The sequence below is a fragment of the Microtus oregoni genome, unplaced genomic scaffold, assembly GCF_018167655.1.
Source record: "Microtus oregoni isolate MIOR12 unplaced genomic scaffold, Mior012 000067F_ref0000223, whole genome shotgun sequence".
In the NCBI taxonomy this organism is placed as follows: domain Eukaryota; kingdom Metazoa; phylum Chordata; class Mammalia; order Rodentia; family Cricetidae; genus Microtus; species Microtus oregoni.
This window is the reverse complement of record NW_024543974.1, coordinates 1,710,747-1,738,286: the sequence shown is the minus strand read 5'-3', so window position 1 is coordinate 1,738,286 and position 27,540 is coordinate 1,710,747. Positions and strand designations below refer to the sequence as shown.

The 27,540-nt window shown below is 36.8% G+C and overlaps 1 protein-coding gene across 1 annotated transcript in view; it reads right to left on the bottom strand.

Moving 5' to 3' along the window:
• LOC121440443 (gamma-aminobutyric acid receptor subunit alpha-3-like) overlaps positions 1–27,540 on the bottom strand; it is a 160,482-nt gene that overhangs the window by 41,243 nt on the left and 91,699 nt on the right. Inside the window, exons 6-7 of the mRNA XM_041641194.1 lie at positions 11,737–11,819; positions 2,120–2,263 (exon numbers count right to left, since the gene is read on the bottom strand). Of these exons, the coding sequence (XP_041497128.1) occupies positions 2,120–2,263; positions 11,737–11,819 (227 nt within the window). The remainder of the gene's footprint in view (positions 1–2,119; positions 2,264–11,736; positions 11,820–27,540) is intronic.

Here is a 27,540-nt window from a genome sequence, read left to right as displayed (position 1 = left end):
ATTTTGCTTGGCTCCTGTACATTTAATGAAAGAAAACTTTATAAAATCTCTAATATTAAAAGTAGATAAAACTATAAAACAGAATAAATGGTAGGGGCCCTTTAATACTGATACATTTCAGTGTTCCAAATTGCCATTTAACTAAACTTTAGAATTACTGAAAAATGCTAAGGGAATTCTCCTATATATCAACATATATCATATGTAATTAACATATTAAATCTTTTAAGGAAAATTTTCTATTTTAGATTTTTCTATTTTTCATTTTTATTTCTGTTTGTGTCTATCTGCTTATCTATCTCCCTCTCCCCATACCCACCACACATCTCTCAGGTATGTGTGTGTGGACACATGCTTGGGATGCCTGTGTAGGTCAGAAGATGGTGGCAGATTACATGAAACTGGCATGGTAAGCTACCAAATATGTATTGGCAATTGAACCCAGGTACTTTGTAAGAATAGCTGGAACTCTTTACTTCTGAGGCATGTCTCCAGTCTCTTGCTAAATTTTTTCCAGGTAGTGCAATTAAAGAGTTAAACTGTAATTCTGTGATTTGGGTGAACTGTTTTCAGGAACCCCTATTAATACAAAATCCCCAAATATTCTAGTCTCTTGCATAAAATTGCATAATATGTGTATAAAACCTATGTTCAAACTGGGTCGTGGTGGCATAGGCCTTTAATCCCAGCACTTGGGAGGCAGAGGCAGGTGGATCTCTGTGGGTTTAAGGCCAGCCTGGACTACAAAAACTAGCTCCAGGACAGGCTTCAAAGCTACAGAGAAACCCTGTCTTCAAAAAAAAAAAAAAAAACAAAAACAAAACAAAAAAACCCCACCTATGTTCAGCTATACTATTCTTTAAAATTAAAATACCACATGTAATACAAATAATTTTATACCAATTCCTGTACTATATTGTATAGATAATGACAAAAATTTTCTACATATGTTTAGTACACAATTAAAACATTTTCATTCTTAGTTGAATCTGCAGATACAGAGGCCATGAACACACTGAGTTGGTTATATCCAAATTTCCTCTACTGGCTGTCCCATGCATTTTTAATATTCCTATTATGAACATATATTTTCCATGTGATAAAACTGAACCAGTGGTTTAAACCGTGAAATGAGATCTTGGACTGCTTGGATAACTAGTAAGATTGTTTGACAAATTTGATGCCAAGTAGGTTTTTCAGAAGAGGTCTAAGACAGGGAGCACAATTAATTTGTACAGAATATACTCCTGGAGATAGGAAATCCACAGCCCTGCGCAAAGGCATTTCTAATATGCTATATTCTCCCCTGGTCCTGAAGTGAAGGACACACAAGGTGACATGCTATAACATCATGAAGTCATAGCCGAAAAATGTCCAAATAATGAAAGAATGGCTGGGTATCCAACGTCATCAGTAATTGTGGACTCAACAGAGACTAATGTTTAAAAAGTAATGCTGAACACCTCCACACTATAATCGCACATATGTTACGTGACATATGGGATCTAGCATCTATTCCATTTTTCCAATTACTCTGTTTTCCTTTTGACGTACTTTTTTATTTCAGTAAATTTTCATTTTTATTGTACCTCTACAATCAGGTAGTATACAAATGGACAACCTGCATACTTCAGAACACGTCTCTCAAAAGGTATTTGTTTATCCAAATATAAGCTATTGCGAAGATGTCACAGGTTTTGTTAAAACACATTTTCCTTGAGGTCGGTAATCTAGTGAAGAAACTAATTTGCTGACTACTCTCTTAAACCTCTAGAAGGGCTAATAACTTACTGCCTCAGCACTAGTGGATCTTTTCTGACCTAAGCTCAGTGATCTTACCACTATGCCCTCTTTGATTTCTATCACATTTCCTTTACTTCTGTCACACTTCTTAGAAGGTATCAGGGTACCAGGCTTCAGAGGGACTTAAGAGCTTATTGCTTGGGTTCACAATTTGATTCTGACACTGAATTCCAACATGGGATAAATTATTAAATCCCTTTAATTTCATCACTGTAATAGTGTTCAAAAACTGTTTTAAAGATTAAATAAGTTATGCATACAATGTTGGCATATGGTAGAGATTACATAGAAGTTTAATAGATAAAATAGCCAATACCTGTACTAGACCAGATTATCTCTGTCCCAACAACATGGCCAAGCAAGTCATACTGATTCAGGCGAGAGCCATCCTGTGCTACTTCCACAGACTTGTTCTTCCCAAGAGTCCAAGAATAAATCACTTCAGCTTTGGTATAGGCATCTATAGCAGAATTGAGTAAAAAAGAAGTTTAAGAGAATGAAAAATGATTTCCTATCATGCTAAACATGGATGTATTTAATAACATTTAATTCAATACATCTGTCATTGACAAAGTTATCTAGATATATGCATATTGTTCATGTGAATCCACCCTTCTATTATTTATATAACTCCTCTAACAACTGTTCAGTAAATATTTATTATATTTATAACATATATGAAATAAAACTACATATTTTATACCTCTAAGGACTGACAATGTTCTAGACTCACACCTTTCCTTTTCTTGGAGAAAATATATCTCCTCATTCACAAATGTCAAATTCAAAGGAGACAAGAGCTAGCAACATACCTGAAATGAGTGATTCAGGCTGGTAATAAAAAATAAACTGCCAGAAATAAAATAAAAATTTCTTGAATTAATGATGAAATGTGCCTATGAGGTTAGGATAAGACTCAAACTAATGAAATTTTAAATTAAAAATAAAAATTCAAATGGCAACAATTATTACAGTTTTCTTTCATAACTTATTTATTACCACTTTAATATGTATACCAGAAATCCCACATTTTCCTTTACATCTGGTTGTCAATGTTTTCTTTTTGATTTGAAATTAAAATGTTAAATACAGAATCTTTTAGAGATTAACAAAGGTGTGAGATGGCATAAAGATACAGACTTCTTGTCAATATCTGAAATGAATGAGTTGATTTCTTCCTAGGGAATTCCTACACCAAATTTCATATTTAGAGTGAGCACCTTACCCTAACTCGGGTACCTAAGCTCAGAAAGAGAAGCTAAGCACCATACAGTTTGCCCCTTCCCTCTGAGTTTTAAGCTGTCTGTTGTTAAAGTCAAAGAGGTAAAGTGTCTCCATCTCATGATGGCAGCTACTGTATCTTTAAAATGCTCTAGATAGATAGTTTACCAGAAAAATAATTTCTGGTGAATCTTTTAGTAAACCAATGTAACCTCTGGGTCTCTGCAATATTTTGCAATACTGAATATACTACTAATAAGCAAATCTTATACTTACTCATGTATATTGTGACTTGCATATATTTTATTTAGGACTTTTTTTTTCAAAAAAGTAAGCTATTCTATGATTTACTTGTAATGAACAACATGCCAAGAACTCATGGACATCAAAATTCTCATTGGTACCACATATAATTCTATGACAGTTTCATATCTGCATTGTCATATGTATCTAAGAAAATTTTGTAAGAGGAGAATGGATCAATTGGTAAAGCACTTGCCATATAAGCATGAGGGTCCGAGTTCGGAGGCAGGAGCTGACGCAGAGACCATAGAGAGGTGTTGCTTACTACCTTGCTCACCATGGTTCACTCAGCCTGCTTTCTTACAGAAGCAGGGCCATCAGCCCAGGGACGGCACTACCTACAATGGGCTGGGCCCTCACCCACTGATTACTAATTAAGAAAATGCCTTACAGCCAGACTTTACAGAGAAATTTTCTCAATTGGGGTTCCTTCCTTTCAGGTAACTCTAACTTATATCAAGTCGGCGTAAGACTGGCCAGCATCACTGACCTCTTGTCAACTTGACACACAAGCAGATCACTGTTAAGCCACAAACCTTCCTTTCTTATTCTGTCCCAAAGATCTTACATTAAAATCATAAATAACTTTAAAAGTCCCACAGTCTTTACAAATTCAAACATTAAAATTTTAATCCCTTTAAAATAATCAATCTCTTTTCAAATCCTAAGTCTTTTAAAAGTTCAGTCTTTTAACTATTGGCTCCAGTAAATTAAAAAAATAAATTAAATATTTTCTTACTTCAAGAGGGAAGAACTAGGATATAGTCACAATAAAACCAAAGCAAATTTGAAGTCCAAAACTGTAAATAACTCAGTGTCCAATATCTGGATTCTCTCATGATTTTCTATGTTTCTCCAAGGGGCGTGGCTCACTTCTCAAGCTCCCCCCTCTGCAGCACACACAGCTTATCTTTGAAGCTTGGCCAGTCTCCACTGCTGCTGCTGTTTGGGTGGTCATGGTACTGGCATCTCTAAAATGCTGGGGTCTTCTGCTACAACTGGGCTGCACTTTCACCAGTAGCCTCTCATGGTGCCAAGCCTCAACTTCTCCGTATGATTCCTTCAGTTCCAGGCCTTCAACTGCCACTGAAGCCTTACCTTCACCAATTGCCTCTCCTAGTCTCTCACACTGCGAAGTCTTGACTGCTCCCCATGACCGCTTCATGCCTTCAAAACTAATACCACCTGGATGACTTTTACCCATTACAAAGTCTTGCTGCCAGCGTGAGGTACAACCTTGGCTGTTTCTGGAATACAGCTTCTGTGTGTTTTCAAGGGACACTGTCAGAAGATTTCACCTCAGTGATGCTGGTCTCTTCTTAATCACTACTAATTTCTTAGCTCCAGTCAACCAGCATCAAGTATCTCAGCAAAGCAAATTTCTATTTAGTAGTTCTGCTGACTTATTAATGACACATGATTCTTCAGCCCCAGCTAAGCAGGACCACAGGATCGTAATTCAAAATAACAAATGACCTCAATAGAGTCTTTAAACTTCGATGTGAAACTTCCCAAGACAGACCTCCATCTTCTGCACTTCTCTCAACATTCTTACCTTCCAAGCGCCCACAGAACAAATAGAGCTCTTAGCACTCAGTGGTTCTTCTAGCGCAATATTCCAAAGTGCTTCTACAATCATCCCCCAAAGCAACATGGTCACATCTGTCACATAAATATCCCACTCCTGGTATCAATTTGTATTAGGGTTTCTATTATTGCAATAAAACACTAAGACCCAAAAGCAAGTTGGGGAGAATAGGGTTTATTCATCTTATACTTTCACATTTCTGTTCATTCCCAAAGGAAATCAGGGCATGAACTCAAACAGAGCAAGATCCTAGAGACAGGAATGATATGGGATGCCCCTTTGTATGCTGCGAATATGTTTTATTACCATTGGTTAATAAGCAATCTGCTTTGATATATGGCAGGGCAGAATATAACTAGACAGGAATTCCAAGCAGAGTGACAGGGAGACACCAGCAGTCGCCAGAAGAATAAGATACCAGAATAAGATACCGGTAAATCACAGAGAACATGGTGATACACAGATTGTTAGAAATGAGTTAATTTATATGTAGAGATAGCCTGAACCATCTGGGTGGTGATGGTGCATGCCTTTAATCACAGCACTTGGGAGGCAGAGGCAAGAAGATCTCTTTAAGTTCAAGGTCAGACTACTCTACAGAACTAGTTCCAGGACAGATTCCAAAGCTATACAGAGAAACCCTGTCTTAAAAAAACAAAAAAAAAGTCTGAGTGTTCAGCCAAACAATTATAATTAATATTAAACCTCCAAATGATTATTTCATAAGTGGCTGTGAAGACCAATGGGTGGAAGAGAAACAAGTCCACCGGGATCCAGCACAGAGCAAATTCTCCAGCTACACAGGAACTGATACAGAAGCCATGGAGTGGTGCCGTTATTGGTTTACTTCCCTATGACTGGTTCAGCCTGCTTTTCTATATCGAGGAGCTATAGGGATGGTGCCACCCACAATAGGCTGGCCTCTCCCTCATCAATCACTAATTAAGAAAATTCCCTACAGTTGGATCTTATGAAAAAATTTTATAAATTGAGGTTCTCTCCTTTCAGATAACTCTAACTTGTGTCAAGTTGACATAAGACTAGCTAGCACACAATCTGATCATTTGACTTTATTTAATATTAGTGCGTGCTGTGTCTTTACTACTACATATTGCTAGTGGCAAATTATCCTTCAAAATTATATATGTTTGTTTGTGTATATATAGCTGTGATGGTTACCTTAAACTGTCAACTTCATACAACCTAAAATCATGTTTACATTGGCCTGGTCTGTGGGCATATGTGTTGGTTTATTTTCTGTCAACTTGACATAAGCTAGAGTTATTTGAAAAGAGGAAATTACAAATGAGAAAATAACTCTATTGTATTGGCCTGAGGCAAGTTCATTGAGCATTTTCTTGATTATGATTAATGTAGGAGGGCCCAGCCCACTATGGACGGTACCACCACAGGCAAGTGGCCCTCAATTGTATAAGAAAGTAACTGAAGCCGGGCGGTGGTGGCGCACGCCTTTAATCCCAGCACTCGGGAGGCAGAGGCAGGTGGATCTCTGTGAGTTCGAGGCCAGCCTGGTCTACAAGAGCTAGTTCCAGGACAGGAACCAAAAGCTATGGAGAAACCCTGTCTCAAAAAATCAAAAAAAAAAAAGAAAAAAGAAAGTAACTGAGTAAGCCAGGAGGAACAAGCCAGTAAGAAGTATTCCTCCATAATCTCGTCTTCATTCAATTCCTGCCTCTAGGTTTCTGCTTGAGATCCTATGTTAATATCCCCCAATAATAGATTGTGATCAGGAAGTATATGTCAAATAAACACTTTCCTCTCCAAGTTGCTTTGGTTCTGAATGTTTATCACAGCAGTAGAAAGCGAACTAGGACAGCATGTCTGTGGGGGATTGTTTTAATTGATGTGAGAAGATCTAGCCCATTGTGGGTGGCATCATTCTCTAGGTAGGGTTTGTGGGACTGAAAAATGGAGGAACTGAGCTTGGCACAAGCAGATAAGCCATCATACATGCAATAATTTCTTTGAATTTCTCTGCTCTTGACTGATATTTCTGATTTTACCCTCTCACAAAGATACACTCTAACATGGAATTGTGAGCTGAAATGAACATGGAACACTAGTAAAGGATATGCAAATGTTGAGGGTATTCTCACAAGAAATAACACATTTTAGAAGTAAAACTGGGACTTTTGATCCATGACTCTAGTTCTATTTAAAATTCATATCACCTGCAACATCTAGCATATAAATCCTATACTATATTAATCCTAATTAATAAGACTAATCTTAATCCTACATTAATGTCAGAAATTTGGAAATGGTATCAAGAGCAATTATATATCAGTTACTGAGGACTTCTACTACAGATTAATGTTCCTTATTTTTGCATATAACAGGAACAGAGCCACACTGAAGATGTTACTCAGACATCTGGCTTTTCTCAGAAAGCTATCTGTTCTGTTATTCAACTTGTTGAACATAATTGACATAATATTATTGTTTTTTGATATGGGTATACCCCACATGTCTAATCCACCCTGACGGACCTTAAGATATTTTTTTTTTGTGTGAGCCTATTACAACTAGTTCTGCTATAGCTGTCACTTACCTGAATACTAATAAACATAAATATTTATATACTGTTGGCAAAAAATGCAAATGTTTCATATGTATATGTTCAGTACTATGAGGTATGACCAAACAATTTCCCCTAAACTTTCTAGAAGTCTATATTCAGGAAAGTACAGAGTTGCTCTAAAACCTCACCCATATGTGGTGAATGTGCAGTGGTGCACTCTGAATTTAAATTTTTGTTTCTTTGATAATGTAGTCATCAACTACTCAGTAAGTCCAAATGTGAGAGAGAAACAGAGAAATCCTAAAGTTTTTGCTTCCTAGAGACTTGTTGGGAGTCTTACGTATTTGAATATTTTGTCATAGCACAAATTGTACATAACACAAATAATTTTTTCATCCTATGAAAAGATTTCTTAGTGTCTTTTTGTTTTACTTTTGTTTTTTAATTTTTGTTTGTTTGTTTTTTGTCTACACAGAATCTTAGTTTATAACCCAGGCATCCTGGAACTCACTATGTATCACAGACTGGCCTCAAACTCACATTAGACCTTCTGCCTCGGATTTCTAAGTGCTACACTTATAAGCTGTACAACCACACTCTGCCATTCCCACCCTGTCTTATTGTTCTCTTAATGATATTTTGATAAATAGAAATTCTTACTGTTTAAGATATATCAGGTATCTTCTCAGTTTCAGTCTATGCCTTTGTTCAATTGACCTCTACATTCTTCAATTTATGAAGATATTCTCTTACATTTTCATCTAAAAGTTCTGGTTTTAAAACGTGTTTTTAGTTGAAATAGAATTACATTACTTTCCTCCTCCAGCCCCGTCCATATACTCTTTCTTGAGGCCCTCTCAAACACTCAAATACCCCCTTTCAAACTCCTTGTATGGCCCTCCTCAAGTTGATAGCCTCTTTTTCTTTACTTAGACTTCCAATCCATCTGGAATTTACTTTTACATATATTTGATATAAAATTATATCCAAGACTTCTCTCAATTTCTTGTTAATTCTATGCTATTAGTCTATTTTTGAAAGAGTAATATCTCGTCTAAATTACTGTAGCTTCAAGTAGATTTGATTTCATTGTGAGTTCTGTGGATTTATTCTTATTCACAATCTTAAGATTTTCTTAAGAATTCTTAGCATCTTAATGTTTCCATGCAAACTTTAAAATCAGCATTGTTTTCTTCATATTTATCTGTGTGCATCTTGAGATTTTGGATTAATAATTTTTATCAGTTTTAAAAGTTTCTTTTCCTTCTGCAAAATACACGTGTATGAAATTCTTATAGGACATTTTTAGTTGCACATAATGATTTTTTCACCATGCTTAACATGTTTCTTACTTTTTTCTGTATTTTTTCTTTCAGTTCTGTATGTGTGTTTATGTGGATGTGCATATGAGTGATATGGAGTTCAGAAGCTGACACTGTATCTCTCCATTAGATCATGGCTTGTCACTTTAAGATGCTTGGGACCTTAAGAGATTAGATGCTCAACCTAGAGCAATCTAGCCATTCACATCCTGCTCTAGTTTCCAGTACTACAGAAGTAACAGACAAACAATGTTCTTTCTTATCTCTGCTGCTCTTGTCTCAGGAAACAACTTTGACACTTTCCCAAAGCTGTCTTTGATTTATGGCGGGGCTACCTAATTACTTCCTGACTGTTTTATTTTTCTCTGCCTCTTCTGCCTGTAGGCCCTTCACACGCCTGCCATTCTGTCCATGGTGTCTTTCTCTCTTACTCTATCAACTTTAAGCTATCTCTTATTTGCTTTTTATTTTAAGCATAATGGAGTTCCTTTCCAAGTTTTCAAGGGGTTTCTCTTTCCTTTCGGGGCCCTGTCGTGTTGCCTATGCTGTATACTCTTTTCATTCTAATTGCTCTCTATCTCAAATCTTGATCATGTCTCTCTCACTAGTGAGTTGCTCTCTCTTAATAAAGAGCATTTCTGAAGGGTAATTTCAAGTCAGCTCCTTTCTCAAACCTGCTGCTCTGATTCCTAACACTACTTGTCTCATTTGACAGCAAGTTCATTAATATGACTGTCTCTTAGTTACTCTTGAGTTTTCCCTCTGCTCCATAACTAATTCATCAGGGGATCTTGCTGTAGGTATTTTCATAGCATAGCAACTCCTCATCACCTTTTACTATCACAGGGAAGCTGAAGTATCTTTACTTTAATAACCTTCATCACCATATCTCACCTTAAATACTGAAATATAAACTTCAATGGATTACCTAATTATATTTTCTGTATTAACAAGTTTTAAAATACCTAATACATTCTTCTTTCAAACTAAGTCAAACAATACCAATCTTTAATTCAAAATATTCCACTCATTCTGTTTACCCACAGAATATAATCTAAGGGTCTTCAATGTTCTAGAAAGTTCTGGAGGCTCTACATTAATTTACAGTCTCATCTATACCTACTATTTTCATTCTTATGCCCACTGGGAAGCCACATGGCTGCTCTGATATTTATTGGAAAAGCCAAATACTTTTCTTCCTTCAAATATTTTTCCTGAGATGCATCTATATTACCTAGAACAATATTTCCTCAGATCTCTGCATCATCTGCCCCATTTCATCATAAAAATGTCTGATCTTACAAGACTTTTAGAATATTTTAATTTATACATAATATGAATAAGGATAATGAGTTGTTCCTGCCTGGATGATATATTTGATTGTCAATTAAACTGAAAACAGACTGGTCAGGATTGCCTTATTTAACAAAATGTACAGGTAAGGAGATAGGTACCTAACAGCTATCACAATGCAGTTGGGCAGGAGGAATACTGATGTGGGATTCCCCTCTGTATGCTGTGAATACCACTGATTAATAAAGAAACTGTCTTGGCCTCTTGATAGGGCAGAACTTAGGTAGGTGAGGAAAACTAAGCTGAATTCTGGAAGAAAGAAGGGCAGAGTCAAGGAGAAGCCATGTAGCTCCACTGGAGACAGATGCCAGAACTTTACCTGGTAAGTCACAGCCACGTGGAGATACACAGATGAATAGAAATGGGTTAAATTAATATGTAAGAGTTAGTCAATAAGAAGCTAGAGCTAATGGGCCAAACAGCGATTTAATTAATACAGTTTCTGTGTGGTTATTTCAGGGCTAAGCAGCTGGGAACTAACTAGCAGCCTCCTAACAACAAAATATTATACTGTTCTATAGCACAGCAGAGAGACTATAGTTTGTGAGCATTCCACCTGTACATTTCAAAGTACCTAATGAAAGATGTTGACTGCTCTTGGCATTAAGAAATGAAAAATACTGGAAATGATGGAAATGTTAGTTACTTTAAGTTAATCATCATATTACATTATATTATATATGTGTTTGAAGTGTCATTCTACATCCTACACATGTGTATAATTACCAAGTGTTCAAAGCTTTTTCCATAGTTCTCCTTACTTTATACCTACTTTCACTTTTATTCAATGTTTATTTTATATTTCACTATCATATTATTCTCAATAATATGAGCTCCATACGTTTAAGGATTTTGTTTTATTAATGAATGCATTCCAAGCTCATAGAATAGAGGCTGTTACACAAGGGATGGTCTGTAAATATTTGACAAACTAATAATTGATAAAATATGTCACATATAATTACTTGAGACTTTTCAAATGCAATTTCTATTTCAGTATCATTCAAATGTGATCAACACAGATATTGATATATTACTCTAACTTATTTAGATAACCTTATGTTCAAAACTGCTCTCAAGTATATTCACTTTTGACATCTGCAATTCATTTCAAAATGCACTCTAATGCTTTCTTTGTAAGAGTTACAGCAAATGGGAAAGGCAGTGCTCTAAAACATGAGCAAATTTCTACAGCTGCCCCTACTATTTACCACCTATTGTTAGGGACTGGATAGTAATAAATGGAGGTGCAGGGAGAATAGATATTAAAAATTATGTATTCTTTTGTCCTTAAGAAGCTCATATTCTTTATCATCTCTGTCTTCTAAAAAAGGACAAATGTTGATGCTTCCACCTAATGACAGAAATTATTCTGAAATAATGGAATAAAGTTTTGTTTTTTAAAGAAAAATTTGCTAAAAGTCGAGTCTACTATTCTTGATCAGTTAGTACTACTTGACCCCACTCTCCTCACTCACTCAGTCCACATCAGCAAGGATTAAAGTCTGCTGTAAACTCAGTATTAGGAACTTCCCAGGGAAAAGTAGAATATATTACATTTCATCTGGAAGCAGATTAGATAAACAAAACCAGAAAATACATACAGCTTCCAAACTTCAGTGGGCAGGCATGCACATCCATGGGGAAATCTTCCAAATGCATAGGACATTCAGCATGTATTGTTAACCTAAAAGAAGAGAGAACATAACATGAAATACAGCAAAGATAAATGTTATTAAACATAAACTTTAGTTCCCCTGAACAGCAGTAGAGTACTCCTAAGAAACCCATGGGGTTTTGTTTGCTTATTTTCACTGAGAGTGAAATCAGTATGCTAACAGTGGATTAAGTGATATGGGGAGTTTCTCAAAGCAGCGGTCAATATTGCTTGTTTTTAGTTACAGCTGATGTGAATCCCACCTTACCAACTTTAGAAAAATTATGTGTGTGTGTGTGTGTGTGTGTGTGTGTGTGTGTGTGGCCTAATGGTACTTCCTTAGCTATCCTTTAATAGGCATAGAAACAGCAGGTCCTGACTCATTTACTCCTAATCACGGCCTCATTATTTCTGAAAGAATTCTTCCCAGCAGGCTTGTATATGAGCTAACCAATTTAAAGACTACATCATAGGGTAGAGAGATGTAGAAAGAGTATATTTGTTAAAGCTAACAGACAAAGAAAAAAAATAACCCTTTGCTGTAGAACACACATGTACACACACACATACACACATGCACACACATGTGCGCCACTCCAAAACAAACAAAGATAAAGAAAGGAATCAGAAAACTCAAAGGTCAAATCTGGAGAAATTTCAACAGAAACATAAATGGGAAGGATCATGCTTAAATTCCTCAGTGGAAGTACTGATTGGGTATGATTTGTCTCATATATATATATTTCCATTAGTCTGTTAAAACAACTCATTTCAAGGTTTCCTTATGAATTCTTGTCAATCTTTTAAGGCTGAGCTGCCATTGGCCCCAGCAGTATTCTCGTTATATATACATATATGGAAATAATGCCCACACAGTAAACATTTAGAGTTGCTTGGCACCTTGCATCAATAGATTATTTTTATCTAGTCTTTATACCTCCTGTGTATATGGGAGACAGTTTCTGTCATGCTCAGGATATTTTAATAAGTGGAGAAGCTGCTCATCAACTAGAATTTTGTTCATTCTCCCAATACCTTCCTTCTTCACAGAGGCATTTTTGATCATGGTTTTATAGCATCCAGATTTTCCTTGGGACAGTAATTCCTGTTTAATAGACTATCAACATGTCACATGGAGGAACTTGTCTTGTTTCTTGTCAAGGCAATAGAGAGAGGCATGTAAGAAATCCAATATATAGTCTTCATTACTATTTGTAACCACAGTGCTACTGTAACAGTGTCAGTCAGCAAAATCTCAGCAGGTGCTAATTGACAGGACACTGTTGCCCAATACTGCTCCAGTTTGGTTGTAATGAGTGAGGTACCAGGACGCATTCGTATTTACAATCAAATTATAGATATCCATACATCTAGGAAGGCATGTGAAGTTCAATGTGTAATTATTATCATTAAATGGATCATTGCTAATAACTTGAGATATTCACAGCATTTTACAATTTCTAAAACACATTCATAGTGAGGAATTGCATTCAAGTCTGTTCCTAACACTTTTGTAATAGGGATCCTGGTTGTTTGGAACAAAAGAGCATGTTCACTCTATTTGACCCCTGTGGCAGCCCTGTAAGAAATACGCTGGGAACATCATTATCGTCTCTGTTTTGGAGAGACAAATAGAAAGATTTTGTGTGATTTGATCAGAAACACAACACAGAAGACTGGAGCAAGTCTAAAGGTCTTGCTACATTAGCTACCTTCTGTCTATTAGAGGGTAAATGGCTCCTCAGCTCCTGGGGAATGTATTAGTCAAGTGAAAGAGGCTTTAATTACTCGTGGTTACTTTTCAATAAACATTTTCTACGTATAAAGCGGTTGCAGGAAAACATGAAGAAAATATGAAAGAATAAGACAAGCATAGGACATTATTATTGCCCTCACAGGGATTAACAGCATATGAGCAGAAAAATAATACCTATTTGACCAACCCATTAATACAGAGCAGTAGTTGTGAACATTTTCTTCTTTGGTTAGGTGGGATGAGCAAGTAATGAATAGAAAGAAAGATAAGAAAGTTATTATAGATCAGTTCTGTCCTAATCAGAAATCACTACCTTTGCATCTTGCCTTTGTAATCTATTTGTTTTGGTCTTATTCTCTACATCCCAAAGGCTGCTGGGTAGACATAAAATAATTTCCGCTTGACATTTCTCATAAGAGGCGTATCTTGAAAATAATAATGTAAGTGGAAAGAAGGAACACAATCTTCTTTATTAAATCCTTATGGAAACTTTTCAGTATACAACATGAGGAGGAGATTGCTCTGAGAAATATATTTCTCTTGTGACTTCTATGAATTGTGAAGTCCCCATTCATGCCTTTAAAAAGTCAGATTGGTGGGATATTACAGGCTGGCTTAAAAATTGAGGTTTACTTTCAAGACACATGAAAAATTTTTTAATTATCTAAGTGTAGCAGGCTTTCTTGGACTGCCATCCCCCAAATTATGACATGGAGACTTATTATTAATTATGGATGATCAGCCTTAGCTTAGGCTTATTTCTACCTAACTTTTCTTTAACTTAAATTAACCCATTTCTATTAATCTATGTGCTGTCCTAAGGCTTGTTTACCTCCTCTGCGTATTGTCCGTCCTGCCTTCCTGCTCCCTCTATGATCTTGCTGCCTGGCTCCTGACTAGCTAGCTGGCTCCCCTTTTCTCTCTGCCCACCAGCCTGCCTATCCCTCCTCTGCCTAGCTATTGCCCATTCAGCTTTAATTAGACCAATTGAGTGTCTTAGGCAGGAAAGGTAAAACAGCAACACATCTTTACATAATTAAACAAATGCATCATAAACAAATGTAATACATCTTTACATAATTAAATAATTATTCGGCAACACAAACAAATGTAACACATTTTACGTAGTCAAACAAATAGCCTATTACACAACATTCAAGGGATCAATTAGAACTGCAAGGATCCTTGTCATCATCAGCCTCCAACCTTTTTTTTTTTTTTTTTGCTTACATGGCACATTGAAAATAACAGTCATGTAGGTATTTGCTAAAGGGCACACACCTAGATGTTCTTACTGTCTAGGAGGAATTTTTTTAAAATGTATACATCCAGTCTCAGAACAATCCATAAAGTTCTCTGAAAGGAGCAGAGAAAATGAAAGAATTATTTTTTCAAGGTCATCATAGAAGACCTTATGAGAACAGGATCAATCAGGATGAAGCTGAAATGGTAAGTAAGATGAAGTAAAGGATGACATTCCGAGGAATAATACCAATGCTAAGACACAAACCACTACTCTTGGATCTCTGTTAAACATTATGGTATTTTTGCTGCATATTTTTCAGTTTTCATGTAAATTTCTTCCTTAAATATTTTATGTTTTTGAAAAGAATTTCATACATGAGTACTGTATTTACCTAATTTCTACCCCTACTTCTAGCCCCTCTAATCCCTCCTGTGTCTCTCCAACTCCCTCTAAAATTCATGATCTCTTCTTTACTTTTTATTATACACACATTTTACTTTAGTTATTATTATTATTATTATACACACATACATATAAGCATGGTCTTCTCTAGGGATGAGTCCCCTAATAGATTGTCTAGTCCTAAGAGGTCAGCCCTAAACACATATACAAATAAGCAACACTGAATTGCAGCAGGTTATATCATCTACAGATTTTAATGTAATCTTCAAAAAGAAAGATCAGAAACTCTTCAAAGTACAATACCAATATCATAGAATTTCAGTCACAATGTAGGATTTTGGCTGCTTTGATTTCTATGTAAATACCAGTAGTAAAGAAGAGCTAACCCAGAAGAGCCTTTCCTTTACTAGAGGCAGATACAGATAAAAATCCAAAGCGTTTTAAGGTCAAGTCCCTCCATTATTAAAATGCCTTCATTTTACTTGCATCGTGGCAGTCTGATTTCTTTGTTACCCAATCCTTTGCTTTAAGCAGAATCAAAGTCTATGTCCACTCAGAGTCTATCATGATCCTAGCTTATGTTCCCCTCTTGCTTCTTTTCTTTTTTTTTAAGAATGCCCATAGCATTTTTATTCATAATAACCAAATGCATTTAGTCGAAATGATTAAGCAATAAGTGACTGGTTAAGCTGTGATACACACATACAACAAAGCACTAATAACAAACATGACTGGCTGACTGATGCACAGAACAGATACAACAATCTCAGAGTCACAAGAGGGAAAACTATGTGATCACTGATGCAAAGTTCTAGAAAATCAGAATTATACCTAGATGCCAGTAATCAACACATCAATTCGTGGGCAACTGACAGAGACCATCTGCAAAGGGCATGATGAAACACTGAGTGTGATGGTGGTTGCATAAAGATATAAATACTTGTTAAAATGTATCCAACTACATATTTTACATATGCACACTTACTTTGTTAATTCTCTCTCAATAGAGTCCTCATAATTCTTTTTTTTTTTTTTTTTTGGTTTTTCGAGACAGGGTTTCTCTGTGGTTTTGGAGCCTGTCCTGAAACTAGCTCTTGTAGACCAGTCAAAAACACCAACGATAACCTTTGCTGGAGTGGTTGTGGAGGAAGGGGTACCCTCATCCATTGCTGGTGGGAATGCAATCTTGTGCAACCACTATGGAAGTCAGTGTTTCGGTTTCTTAGGAAATTCGGGATCAACCTACCCCTGGACCCAGCAATACCACTCTTGGGAATATACCCAAGAAATGCCCTATCATATGACAAAACCCTCTTGCTTATTTTCTTGGGTCACTGGGCTCTGGCTCTTTCTAGACTCTCTGATACCTGGGAAGTTGAATCTGTGTGCTGTCTAACCAGAGTGTTCCTCTTTCCAATATCTAGATGACAGATTTTATTTTTTTCTTTTGCCATCTTGACTTTATTTGGTATAGGCTACATTTTAACCTAGATTTTAGCCATTCAACTAAGAAAACAGTCCAACTGTTTCCTGTTAAAACCAACCTGATATAGAGTTTGTTTGTCAGTACTCAGAAATCTTCCTTTGAATTTCCTTTAACCTAGGCTGATTACTAGTTTCTAAAGAAGGCCTGCACTAAATGAACTCTGCTCAGTTTCCTATTCTTCACCCCATAGACAATGAACTTTACTATACTTTCTTTTCTCTTATCACCTAAGATACACTATACCATTGATGCTATTTTTCTATATATTTTCTATTTATTTTTTTACTAAAGGTTAGGAATTCTTATCCTTTTTATGAATGCCAAGAGCCCAGTTCTCTGAATTACTAGACTTTTTCATTTATTAAGGTATATATTTCTATTGAATACTTGGACTTGAGGATTATGGATTAGATAATACAGAGCTTAAATATTTCTGACATTCTAGAAAACTGTGATTTATTTGTGGCATAATAATTTTTCTCCCCAAAATTTTTATTTTTACTTTCTTCTTTCTATACATAATATATCCTGATTACAGTTTCCGTGCCCTCTACTCATCCCACTTCCTCCCCAGATTCCCTTCCATTTGAATCTATACCCTTTCTGTCTCTCATTAGAAAATAAACAGGTTTCCATTGAATAATAATAAAATATAATTGTGGTAGTTTGAAAGAAAACGGCTCCCATAAAGAGTGGCACTATTAGAAGGCGTGGCTTTGCTGGAATAAATGTGGCCTTGTTGGAGGAAGTATGTCACTGTGGAGGTAGGATTTGAGATCTCCTATGCTCAAGCTACATCCAGTGTAAAATACAGTTCACTTCCTATTGCCTGTGGATCAAGATGTAAAACCCTAACCTCTTTCTCCAGCACCATGTCTGCTTGCACACCACCATGCCCCACCATGATAGTGGACTAAACCTAGGAAACTGTAAGCTATCCTCAATTAAATGTTTTCTTTTATGAGTTGCCATGGTGTCTCTTTACAGCAGTAGAAACCCTAACACAAAATATAATAATAAAATATGAGAAAACAACACATCAGAATTGGACAAAAAAAACAAATAGAAGAAAAAGAGCACAAAAGAAGGTGCAAGAAATGGAAACCCACATGTTTACATATTCATAAATCCCATAAAAACACTAAACTGAGTTAGGTGATGGTGATGCTTGCCTTTAATCCTAGCACTTGGGAGGCAGAAGCAGGTAGATCTCTGAGTTTGAGGCCAGCCTTATCTATACAGTGAGTTCCAGGACAGCCAAGGCTATTACACAAAGAACCTGTTGTAAAATATTTTTCTGAGGTAGGTTACTTTATTTTATGCTCTGGAACATTTGCTTAATGGATGAAAAGAAGTGTTTGATTAAATAAAATTCGCCTGAGGCTGAGTCAGCAACTAGCTGACTGGAACATTGTAGGGAGGAGACAGGTGGAGAAGGGCTTTTGAGGAGGGTTGAAGAGAAGCACAAGAACTTCTCAGGAGACAGGAGTATGTGAGCTAGGTGAGCTCCTTGCTATCCAGCCTCTCTGGGGAGCAGAATTCTACCTCAACCTTTGAATCTTGAGTTCTTTAGAGAGACAGATTTAGATAAGTTTTTTCGATAGCTTTAAAAGAGTCAGTGACTGAGGGAACAGATTTTCTGCAGGCTCATGAGGCCTAACTGTTACTGGTAGCAGCAGAGTTGCAGTTGCTGACTAGGATAGTCACTACTCAACAGGCAGCAACAATTAAAAAAGAAACCAACAGAAACCCTGTCCCAAAACAACAAAAAACCAACCAAACAAAACCCACTAAACTTTCACTCTTTCTGCCTAAATCTGCAGAGCTCCCAGAGCCGTGAAAGGAGGGATTTGATGAAAACATTCCATTTAGGGATGAGTGTGCCAAAGTCTCTCATTCTCTGCATAATATCTGGCTGTGGGTCTCTGTATTTGTTCCTATCTGCTTCAAGAGGAAGCTTCTTTGATGATTGCTGAATAAGGCACGTGTCTATGAGTATAGCAGAATGTCGTTAGGAGCGGTTTTTTTTCTCCTTTTATATTTTTCATTTTATCAAAGTAGAAATTATATCTATTTAGAACAGCAGTATTTGGTTACACTCTAGATCCTTGGATGATTTAGTCTCAAGTTCTTCTTCACGTAAGTGGTGGGTTGTGGGTTCAATCTTATAGAGTGGACCTTAAACCAGATATTAGTACAAGCTTAAACCAGATATTAGTTGGTTACTCTTATAAGCTTTGTGTTACCATTACACTAGCATACCTTGCAGACAGGACATCACTGTCAATAAAAATGCTGGTGGCTTTATTGGTGTTCATGTGTTTTCTTTTGGTAATGTGAAGATAACTTCCTGTACCAAAGATGCTAATACACAGAGATGAAGGCTCTGTGTAGGCACCAGCTGGACTTCTCCAAGTTCAATCAGTCCTGTATGTATTGTCTTAATCAAAGGACATTGCTGTAAGTTTTGGGGGAACAGCCCGGTTTTTTTTTAGGGTATCCCATGGGACCCCTCTTGCCAACATCTCAATCAGATGCAATTCAACCCCAGTACTAGAAGCTTCATTTGGAGACAAGAGATGTCCAACTGGGGTTCTGACTCCTCCATTATTTGTCAATTTCATTTAGATTGCCTTCATATATATATATATATATATATATATATATATATGTATGTATTTTAGAAAGTTTTGACTGTATTAGGTTTCAAAACTACCCCTCAAATGGCCCTTAAGTTTAGCTGTCTCTCCCTATATTCCTTCTCTCATCCCTCTCTCCTCTCCCCCTTCCCACTTGATCCTCCCATTCAAAGACCCCCACCTCTTTCCTAGGGAGATCTATCTGTAACCCCCATTGCTAATTCTATGCCTAACCTCTATGGTTCTATGGACGGCAGCTTGCTTTTCATTGACTTAAAAGCTAATATCCAGCTATAAGTGAATACATATCATACTTGTCTTTTGGGGTCTAGGTTACCTCACTCAGGATATTTTCTCCTGTGAATGTCATTCATTTTAATGGGGTATACTCCATTGTATAAATGTGCCAATTTTTCATTATCCATTCAGGCGTTGATGGACATCTAGGTTGGTTCAAATTTTTGACTATTGTGACTAGAGCAGCAATGAACATAGTTGAGCAAGTATCTCAGTTAGAAAATGAAGCAGCTTTTGGGTATGTGCCCCCAAGAGTGGTATTGCTTAATTTTAAGGTAGATTGATTCCCATCTTCCTGAGGAACCACTACACTCATTTCCATAGCATACAAGTTTTCAGTTCCACCAGCAATAAAGGAGTGTTCCTTTTACTCACATCCTGTTGTAGAGAAAGGCTGCTTGTTTGTTCCTGGCTGCTCAGCCCTGAAATAATCACACAGAAACCATACTATTTGCAATACTGTTTGGCCAATAGCTTAAGCATATTTCTGGCTAACTCATATCTTAAATTAGCCCATCTACATTAATCTGTGTATTGCCACGAGGCTGTGGCTTATTGAGTAAAGTTCTAGCATCTGTCTCTGGCAGGGCTACATGGCTTCTCACTGACTCCACCTTCTTTCTCTCAGCATTCAGTTTAGTTTTCTCTGCCTAGCGAACTTTCTTTAATCATTAACCAAGAAAAGCAACACATAGACAGAAGGACCTCCCACACCATTTCTTCTTTTCTGTCTAAATGAAAAGGAAGGTTTTAATTTTAACATACTATAATTACAAATACAAAACAGGCATCAGGCAAGAATTACAGTTTTATAATATTTACATCTATTTTATCTTTTATCATAACTAAGAAAAACTATAGCTATCTATTCTTCAACACCATCAAAGACCCAAGAAGTATATAATATTACCTAAGTAAACAGGAAGTGCATTGTAAGCAACTTGAAAAACTCTAGAATTGATAGGGACATCTTGCTACCTGGACAGTCACCCAAAGTTCTTCTGTACCATTGGGGCATCCATCTTCAGCCTACAGGCCCATGGTATTTCACAGACTTTTCCATGGAGCAGGAAATTTTAAAGACAATTTTGTTGCGGGAGGTCCTCCCAATCCTCCAGCCTATAGCCGCTGAGATACCATAAGCTAAAGCTAGCCGCGAGGGCGGCCGGGTGCTGGGGATGCAGCCCCGTCACTCTAATTTCAACAGAGTGGCGCCCAGACGTGATGGACTAAATCCACTTAAAAACCTGAGAAGGCTTAAAAATAAGGGAGAGAGAGTTTAACACAGATTTTTGCTGTTTGTTGGTGGCGTGCTGTAGAGAGATTTCCTGATTCGGCAACAGCAGCAGAAAAAAAGCTTTGTCATTTTAAAGTGCGGTTTCTTGGGACTGTACCGCCAGTGCAAACTCTGGCTTTAAAGCATTTCAACTGCTTTTATGGGACTTGATGTTTGTGTTCCCACTTGGGATCGAAAGGAGAGTGCTCTGAGACCATGCCAATGGCTCAGCCACAGCTCAGAGGCACAAGCAGCTCCGCCATGCTAGTGGTGCAATGTGCAAGGATCAGAGGCATTAGCAGCTCCGCCATGTTGGACTGGGTGGGGCCAGCAGGCAGTACCTGTTTTTGACCTAGGAATGTCACAGCTTAGATTCTTAAGCGCCTAGTGATTTAAAGGTGCAAATCAAAAGTGCTCCTGGATAGTAAAAAATTGCAGATTCACAATAGGACAGATTCAGACCACTAAATGAGTCACACTGTTGGATGAATGTACGTAGGCTTGGGAGAGAGAAGAAAAAGAATATAGAGAATAAAGTTAATGGTTTAAAAAAAAAGCTAAAGTCTTTAAAGAGACAGAGTACAGATAGTTAAGAGATTAAGAGAAATAAAGTAAAAATAAGCCACGTAAAAATGGAAAATTCACAGAGAGTCTGGATTATGTACATTGTGTTTTCTTTAAAATTTTTGACTGTGAAGGAGCTAAGTACAGAGAGACATTTCATTACATGATCTGACAAGCTAAACCAGAATGGATATAAGGGTATTACGATTTCAAAATTTGGGTCTAAGGATATGATGCTTTGGAGCAGGTCTTCTTTTGTTTTTACAGAGGACCAGACCCTGTGGATTTCTTCTATCCCAGTTTGGTATGATAGACCACGCCCTCCTGAAAGGTTGATGTGAACACCCTCAAAAAATTACTTCAATCAACTGCCAACTGAGATGACCCTGGCACACAGGTTATACCATGAAAGACCTAATTAACGATGCCCCCATTCAGCAGGAAGCAGTTTGGAAAGAAAAAACTGTGCCCATGTTCCCAAAAATTGTTTATAAATGTTCTTTTACATTTAAAGGGGGATATGATATAGATATGAATAATTTGTATTAGTATAGATTTTGCTTTATTGATAGAGATTTAAGGTCAATTTTGTTATATGTATATGCATATTTCTGCTATTAAGATATTGTGATTGTGTAGTTCATTAAAAAATGTAATGTATAATTAAGAAATAGGTTAATGGAAAATCATCAGTAATGGTCAAGCTTGTAGTCATGTTAGTTAGATTTTCTAGATATATAGAGATACATTTCAGTTAGATAGACATTCTTCATATCTTTCAAAGACTGTAGAATATGGCATTTAATGTTTTAATAACTTAGGACTTTTCATGACAATGAGACACTCTGCTCCTGGCAGCACCAATCTACTTCAAGAAGAAGATGGGCATCAAAGAGGATCCTTATGGAATTTGATAGCCATTTGGGCAAGAAACTGTTCTTGCCTGGACTGTTGCATAAACTGGACACAGAGAACCCGCAGAGAGAGGACTACTGAACTTGCCTAAAGGTGAGATGATCTTTCAGGTTCCTGATTCATGAAGGAGTCTGTGAGACATTCTGCAGGACACAGCAGATAGTGACTGAACTGACTTTGAAATTTCCTGCTTCATGGAAATGTCTCTGGATACTATGGGCCTGTAGGCCGAAGATGGATGCCCCAAAGGTACAGAGAAACTTTGGATGACTGTCGAGGCAGGGAGATGTCTCCGTCATTTCTAGAGTTTGAAAGTTGCTTTTTTCTTGTTTGCTTAGGTAATATTGTATCTTTCTGGAGTCTTTGATGGAGTTAAGAATAGTTAGTTATAGTTATAGTTTTCCTTAGTTATGATAAAGATTATTGTAACTTTTACTTGATAACTGTTTTGTTATATGTAATTTTGCTATGTTAAAGTTAAAGCCTTTTTTTTTGTTTAAACAGAAAAAGGGGAAATGATGGAGGCAGGTCGTTGGCTAATAAAGGAACTGCCTTGGCCCATTTTATTGGTTAGAAGATAGGTGGGAGGAGTAAACAGAACAGAACGCTGGGAGGAAGAGGAAGTGAGCTCAGACTCAACAGCTCTCCTCTCGGGAACAGATGCCTCAGAGAGACGCCACCAGCTCCCAGGCAGACGCATGCCATGAAGCTCCGACTCAGGATGGACATAGGCTAGAATCTTCCCGGTAAGCGCACCTAGGGGTGCTACACAGATGATTAGAAATGGACTAAATTAATATGTGAGAATTAGCCTAGAAGAGGCTAGATAGAAATGGGCCAAGCAGTGATTAAATGAATACAGTTTGTGTGTTGTTATTTCAGGCATAAGCTAGCCAAGCAGCCGGGGTGCTGGGAACGCAGCCCTGCCGCTCCTATTACTACACCCCGCCGCTCCTATTTCAACACAATTTCACCCCTATTGTCAGTTTGTCAGTAACTTTCTTCTGTATCCTGCAGAATGTCTGGCAGGCAGACTCTTTCTTGAAGCAGGAACCTTGAAGGACACTCTCACCTTTAGGTAAGTTCAGCAGACATCTCTCTATGGGTCTGCATGTCCAGCTCATACAGCAAGCAGTCCAGGCAAGAGCAGTTTCTTGCCCAAATAGTTAACCAATGCATAAGGAGCTGCTTCAGTGCCTATCTTCCTCTTGAAGTAATTGCTGCTGCCAGGAGCAGATGTATCTCACTGTCATGAAAAGTCCTAAGTTCTTAAAACATTTAAATGCCATATTCTGAAGGTCTCTGAAAGATTTGAAGAATACCTATCTAACTGAAATATATCTCTATATATCTAGAAACCTAACTAACATGATTACAAGATTGAATATTATAGATGATTATTTATTAACCTATATATCTTAATTATATATTACATTTTTAAATAAGCTGGACAAACACAATACCTTAATCAAGAGCAAAAATAAACATATAAAAAATTGATCTTAAATTTGTATCAATAAAACAAGATCCATACCAATGTAAATTTCTATAGCATATCCTCCTTTAAATGTAAACAGACATTTATAAACAATATTTGGGAATATGGGCATAGTTCTCTCCAAACTGTTTCCTGCTTTTTGTTGGTCAAAGTATTTTTGGGGTGTTCACAGCAACCTTTCAAGGAGTCTTGGTCCATCAAGCCACATTAGTCTGGAAGAAATCCATAGGTTATCATCTGCTGTGGAAATAAAGAACCTCTTTTCCAAAGTAACATATCTATCCTTAGACTCAAATTTTGAAGTCAAGCTACTTTTATGTTGGTTTAACTTAGCAGTCCATACAATGAAATGTCTCTCATTACATAGCTCTTTAACAGTAAAAAAAAAATTCAAAGAAAATACAATAATATACAGAAGCTAGACTCTCTGTATATATTTCCATCTTTATGTGGCTTATTATTCTTACTCTATTACTTTTTCTACAAATTTATTCTCTCTTTAAAGATTTGTTTTATCTTTTAAAATATCATGTACTTTTTATAACTTTCTATACTCCTTTTCTTCTCTCTCCCAAGCCTACATACATATTTTAAACTCACTGTATCTCATTTAGAGGTCTTTTATGTTTGAATCTGTCTTTATCATGTTTCTGTAATTTTTTTCTGATCAGAAGCGCTTCTTAAAATGCTAAGCACTTCTTAAAAAGCTAAGCAGCACTTGACTAGGACCAAGGCTGCTTTGCCTTTTGGCTCCACCCAGTTCAGCATGGTGGAGTTATGTTTATTGCCTCGGCAAGCCATGCACACCTCCCCAGTTCCAAGTATGCAGAGGGGCTATGTTGAGCCATTAAGCAGTTTTTAACACACTACTTACATTTAAATGCTCCTTGGCTAGACCTCCTGAAAGAGTCAGAGCCTGTTGTGTTGGTGAACCAGGAAACCGAAGTTTTTGAAACCATGCAGTTTTATTTTGTACATTTCTTTGTTTTTGATTGTTAGTTTGTTTGCTACCACTGAATCAGGAAAACCTCTCTTAAAGGAGCCATGGCATTAAGCCATGCTTAACTCTGTTCTTTTGTGTCTATAATTCCTTTTTAAGCTTTGTCAGGTTTTATATGGATATAGTCAACCACGTTCGAGTGCCAATTTGTTGTAGGGAGGCAGCTTGTTTGTTCCCTGCTGCTCAGCCCTGAAATAATCACACAGAAATCATACTTTAGGCAATACTGTTTGGTCAATAGCTTAAGCTTATTCTAGTTCATATCTTAAATTAACCCATCTCCATTAATCTGTGTATTGCCATGTGGCTGTGGCTTACTGGGTAAAGTTTCAACATCTGTCACTGGCAGGGATACATGACTTCTCACAGACTCCACCTTCTTTTTCTCAGCATTCAGTTTAGTTTTCCCCACCTAACTAAGTTCTGTCTTGCTCTAGGCCAAAGCAGATTCTTTATTCATTAACCAATAAAAGCAACACATAGACATAAGGACCTCCCACACCAACATATTCCAAAGCATGAGCTGTAATTTATTGATTGATCTTAGCCATTCTGGCAGGTATAAAATAAAATCTTAAAGTACTTTTGCTTTGTATTTCCCTGATGAGTTAAGATGTTGAATATTTCTTTAAGTGTTTCTTGGCCATCCAAGTTTTCTCTTTTGAGCATTCTCTGTTTAGGTCTGTACCCCACATTTAAAACTATTTATTTATTTATTTATTTATTTATTTAACATCTAGACCAGTTTTTCCTCCCTCATCTCCACCCAGACCATCCCCCTATTTCCACTATCCCCCACATCCACTCTTCCTCTATTTCTATACAGAAAAGGGCAGGCCTTCCATGGATAGCAACAAAACACAGTGTATCAAATCTCAGTAATAATAACCACCACTCTTTGTATTAAGGCTGGGCAAGGTGACCCCAGTATGAGAAGTATGGTCCCAAAAGCCAGCAAAAGAGTCAGAGACAATCCCTGTTTCCACTTTTAGAATTCCCACAAGAGGACCATTTTTAAACTGGGTTATTTGTTTTCTGGATATCTAGTTTTTTTCAGTTCTTTATATATTTTAGATATTAGTCCTGTATTGGATGAGTAGTGGGTAAAAATCTTTTCCAATATTGTAGGCTACCACTTTGTCCAAATGATGATGTCCTCTGGCATGCAGATGCTTTTCATTTTCATGAAGTCCCAAATATTAGTTGTTAATCTTAGTGCCTGCATTATTGATATTCTGTTCAGAAAGCTATCTCCTATACAAAGGACTTTAAGGCTATTCCTCACTTTCTTTTCTATCGGGTTCAATGTATCTTCTTTAACATTAAAGGTCTTTTTTTAATCATTTGGAGTTGAGTTTTGTCCTGGGTGATAAGTACAGATTTGTTTGGATTCCTCTACATAACGCTGTTCAGTTTTGTCAGTGCCATTTGTTGAAGATACTGTCTTTTCTTTACTGTGCAATTCTGGCTTCTTGATAAAAATTCAGTGTCCATAGGTGTGTGCATTATGTCTGGGTCTTCATTTTGATTCCACTGATAAATGGGCTTTTTTTGCCAAATACCATGCTTACATTGCTATAACTATGTAGTATGACTTGAAATTGGGGATGGTCTTACCTACAGCAGTTCTTTTATTATCCAAGATTGTTGAATTGTTTTAGCTCTCCTAGGTTTTTTTGTGTTTCCATATGAAGCTGAAAATTGTCTTTTCAATATCTGTGAAGAATTATGTTTGAATATAGATAGGGGTTGCATTGAATCTGTAGATTGCTTTTGCTTATGGCTGTTTCTATCATATTAGTGCTACAGACAATCCACAAGCATAGGAGATCTTTCCATGTTCTAATATCTTCTTCAATTTCTTCAAATAACATATTATCTTAATCTACTTCCATTATCAATCAGAATCTCTTTCACAGAATCTCAGAGACAGAAAAGCCTTCAAGAAAGCATTTAGTTTAATTCCCTCACTGATTTCATATGTGAGTTAAACAAAAAGGAAGAAACTTATCCAAAATTATCTAACATTAGATTTCTGTCTCAGTGCTGCATTCAGAGCATTATTGTTAATCATCTATCATTTAAACAGTGAAGATACATTAGGGGCTTGCTATTATGCTGCCCACTTAGAGTTTACATTTGGCTATGGGAAGAAAATGGATAAAATAGTAAGTTAATTATATTGTGTATTAAAAGATATTATACACTAGAAAGAAAAAAATACTTAGATACAAAGTTTGGGACATAAATTAAAATTCCCATAGGGTATTTGGGGAAGAAAAATATTGAGTAGGTGGTACGTGAGTAAGAAATGGAGGAAATAAACAGTGAAAGTGGGAAGAGAGCAAATGCAGCAGCTCTGAGGCAGAACTGTGTTTGCTTCCAGGAATAGCAAGAAGGCTTCTACAGATATATTGGAGAGATTGAGGGGAGAGATTAATAGAATATAAGTTCTGAGAGGAAAGTGTGGGGCATGGGCTGGATCATGTACTGCCTTATAGGACATTTGGTTTTCACCAGGTGAAATATGGATGAATTTTAAGAGGTTCATTGTGAATGTGACTCAATTTCACTAATGGTTTAGGATTATTCTGGTAGCTGTGCAAGAATAAATTAAACTAAGACAAGGGCAAAACCAAGGGGATGAAATCCAACACCCATCATTATATTTA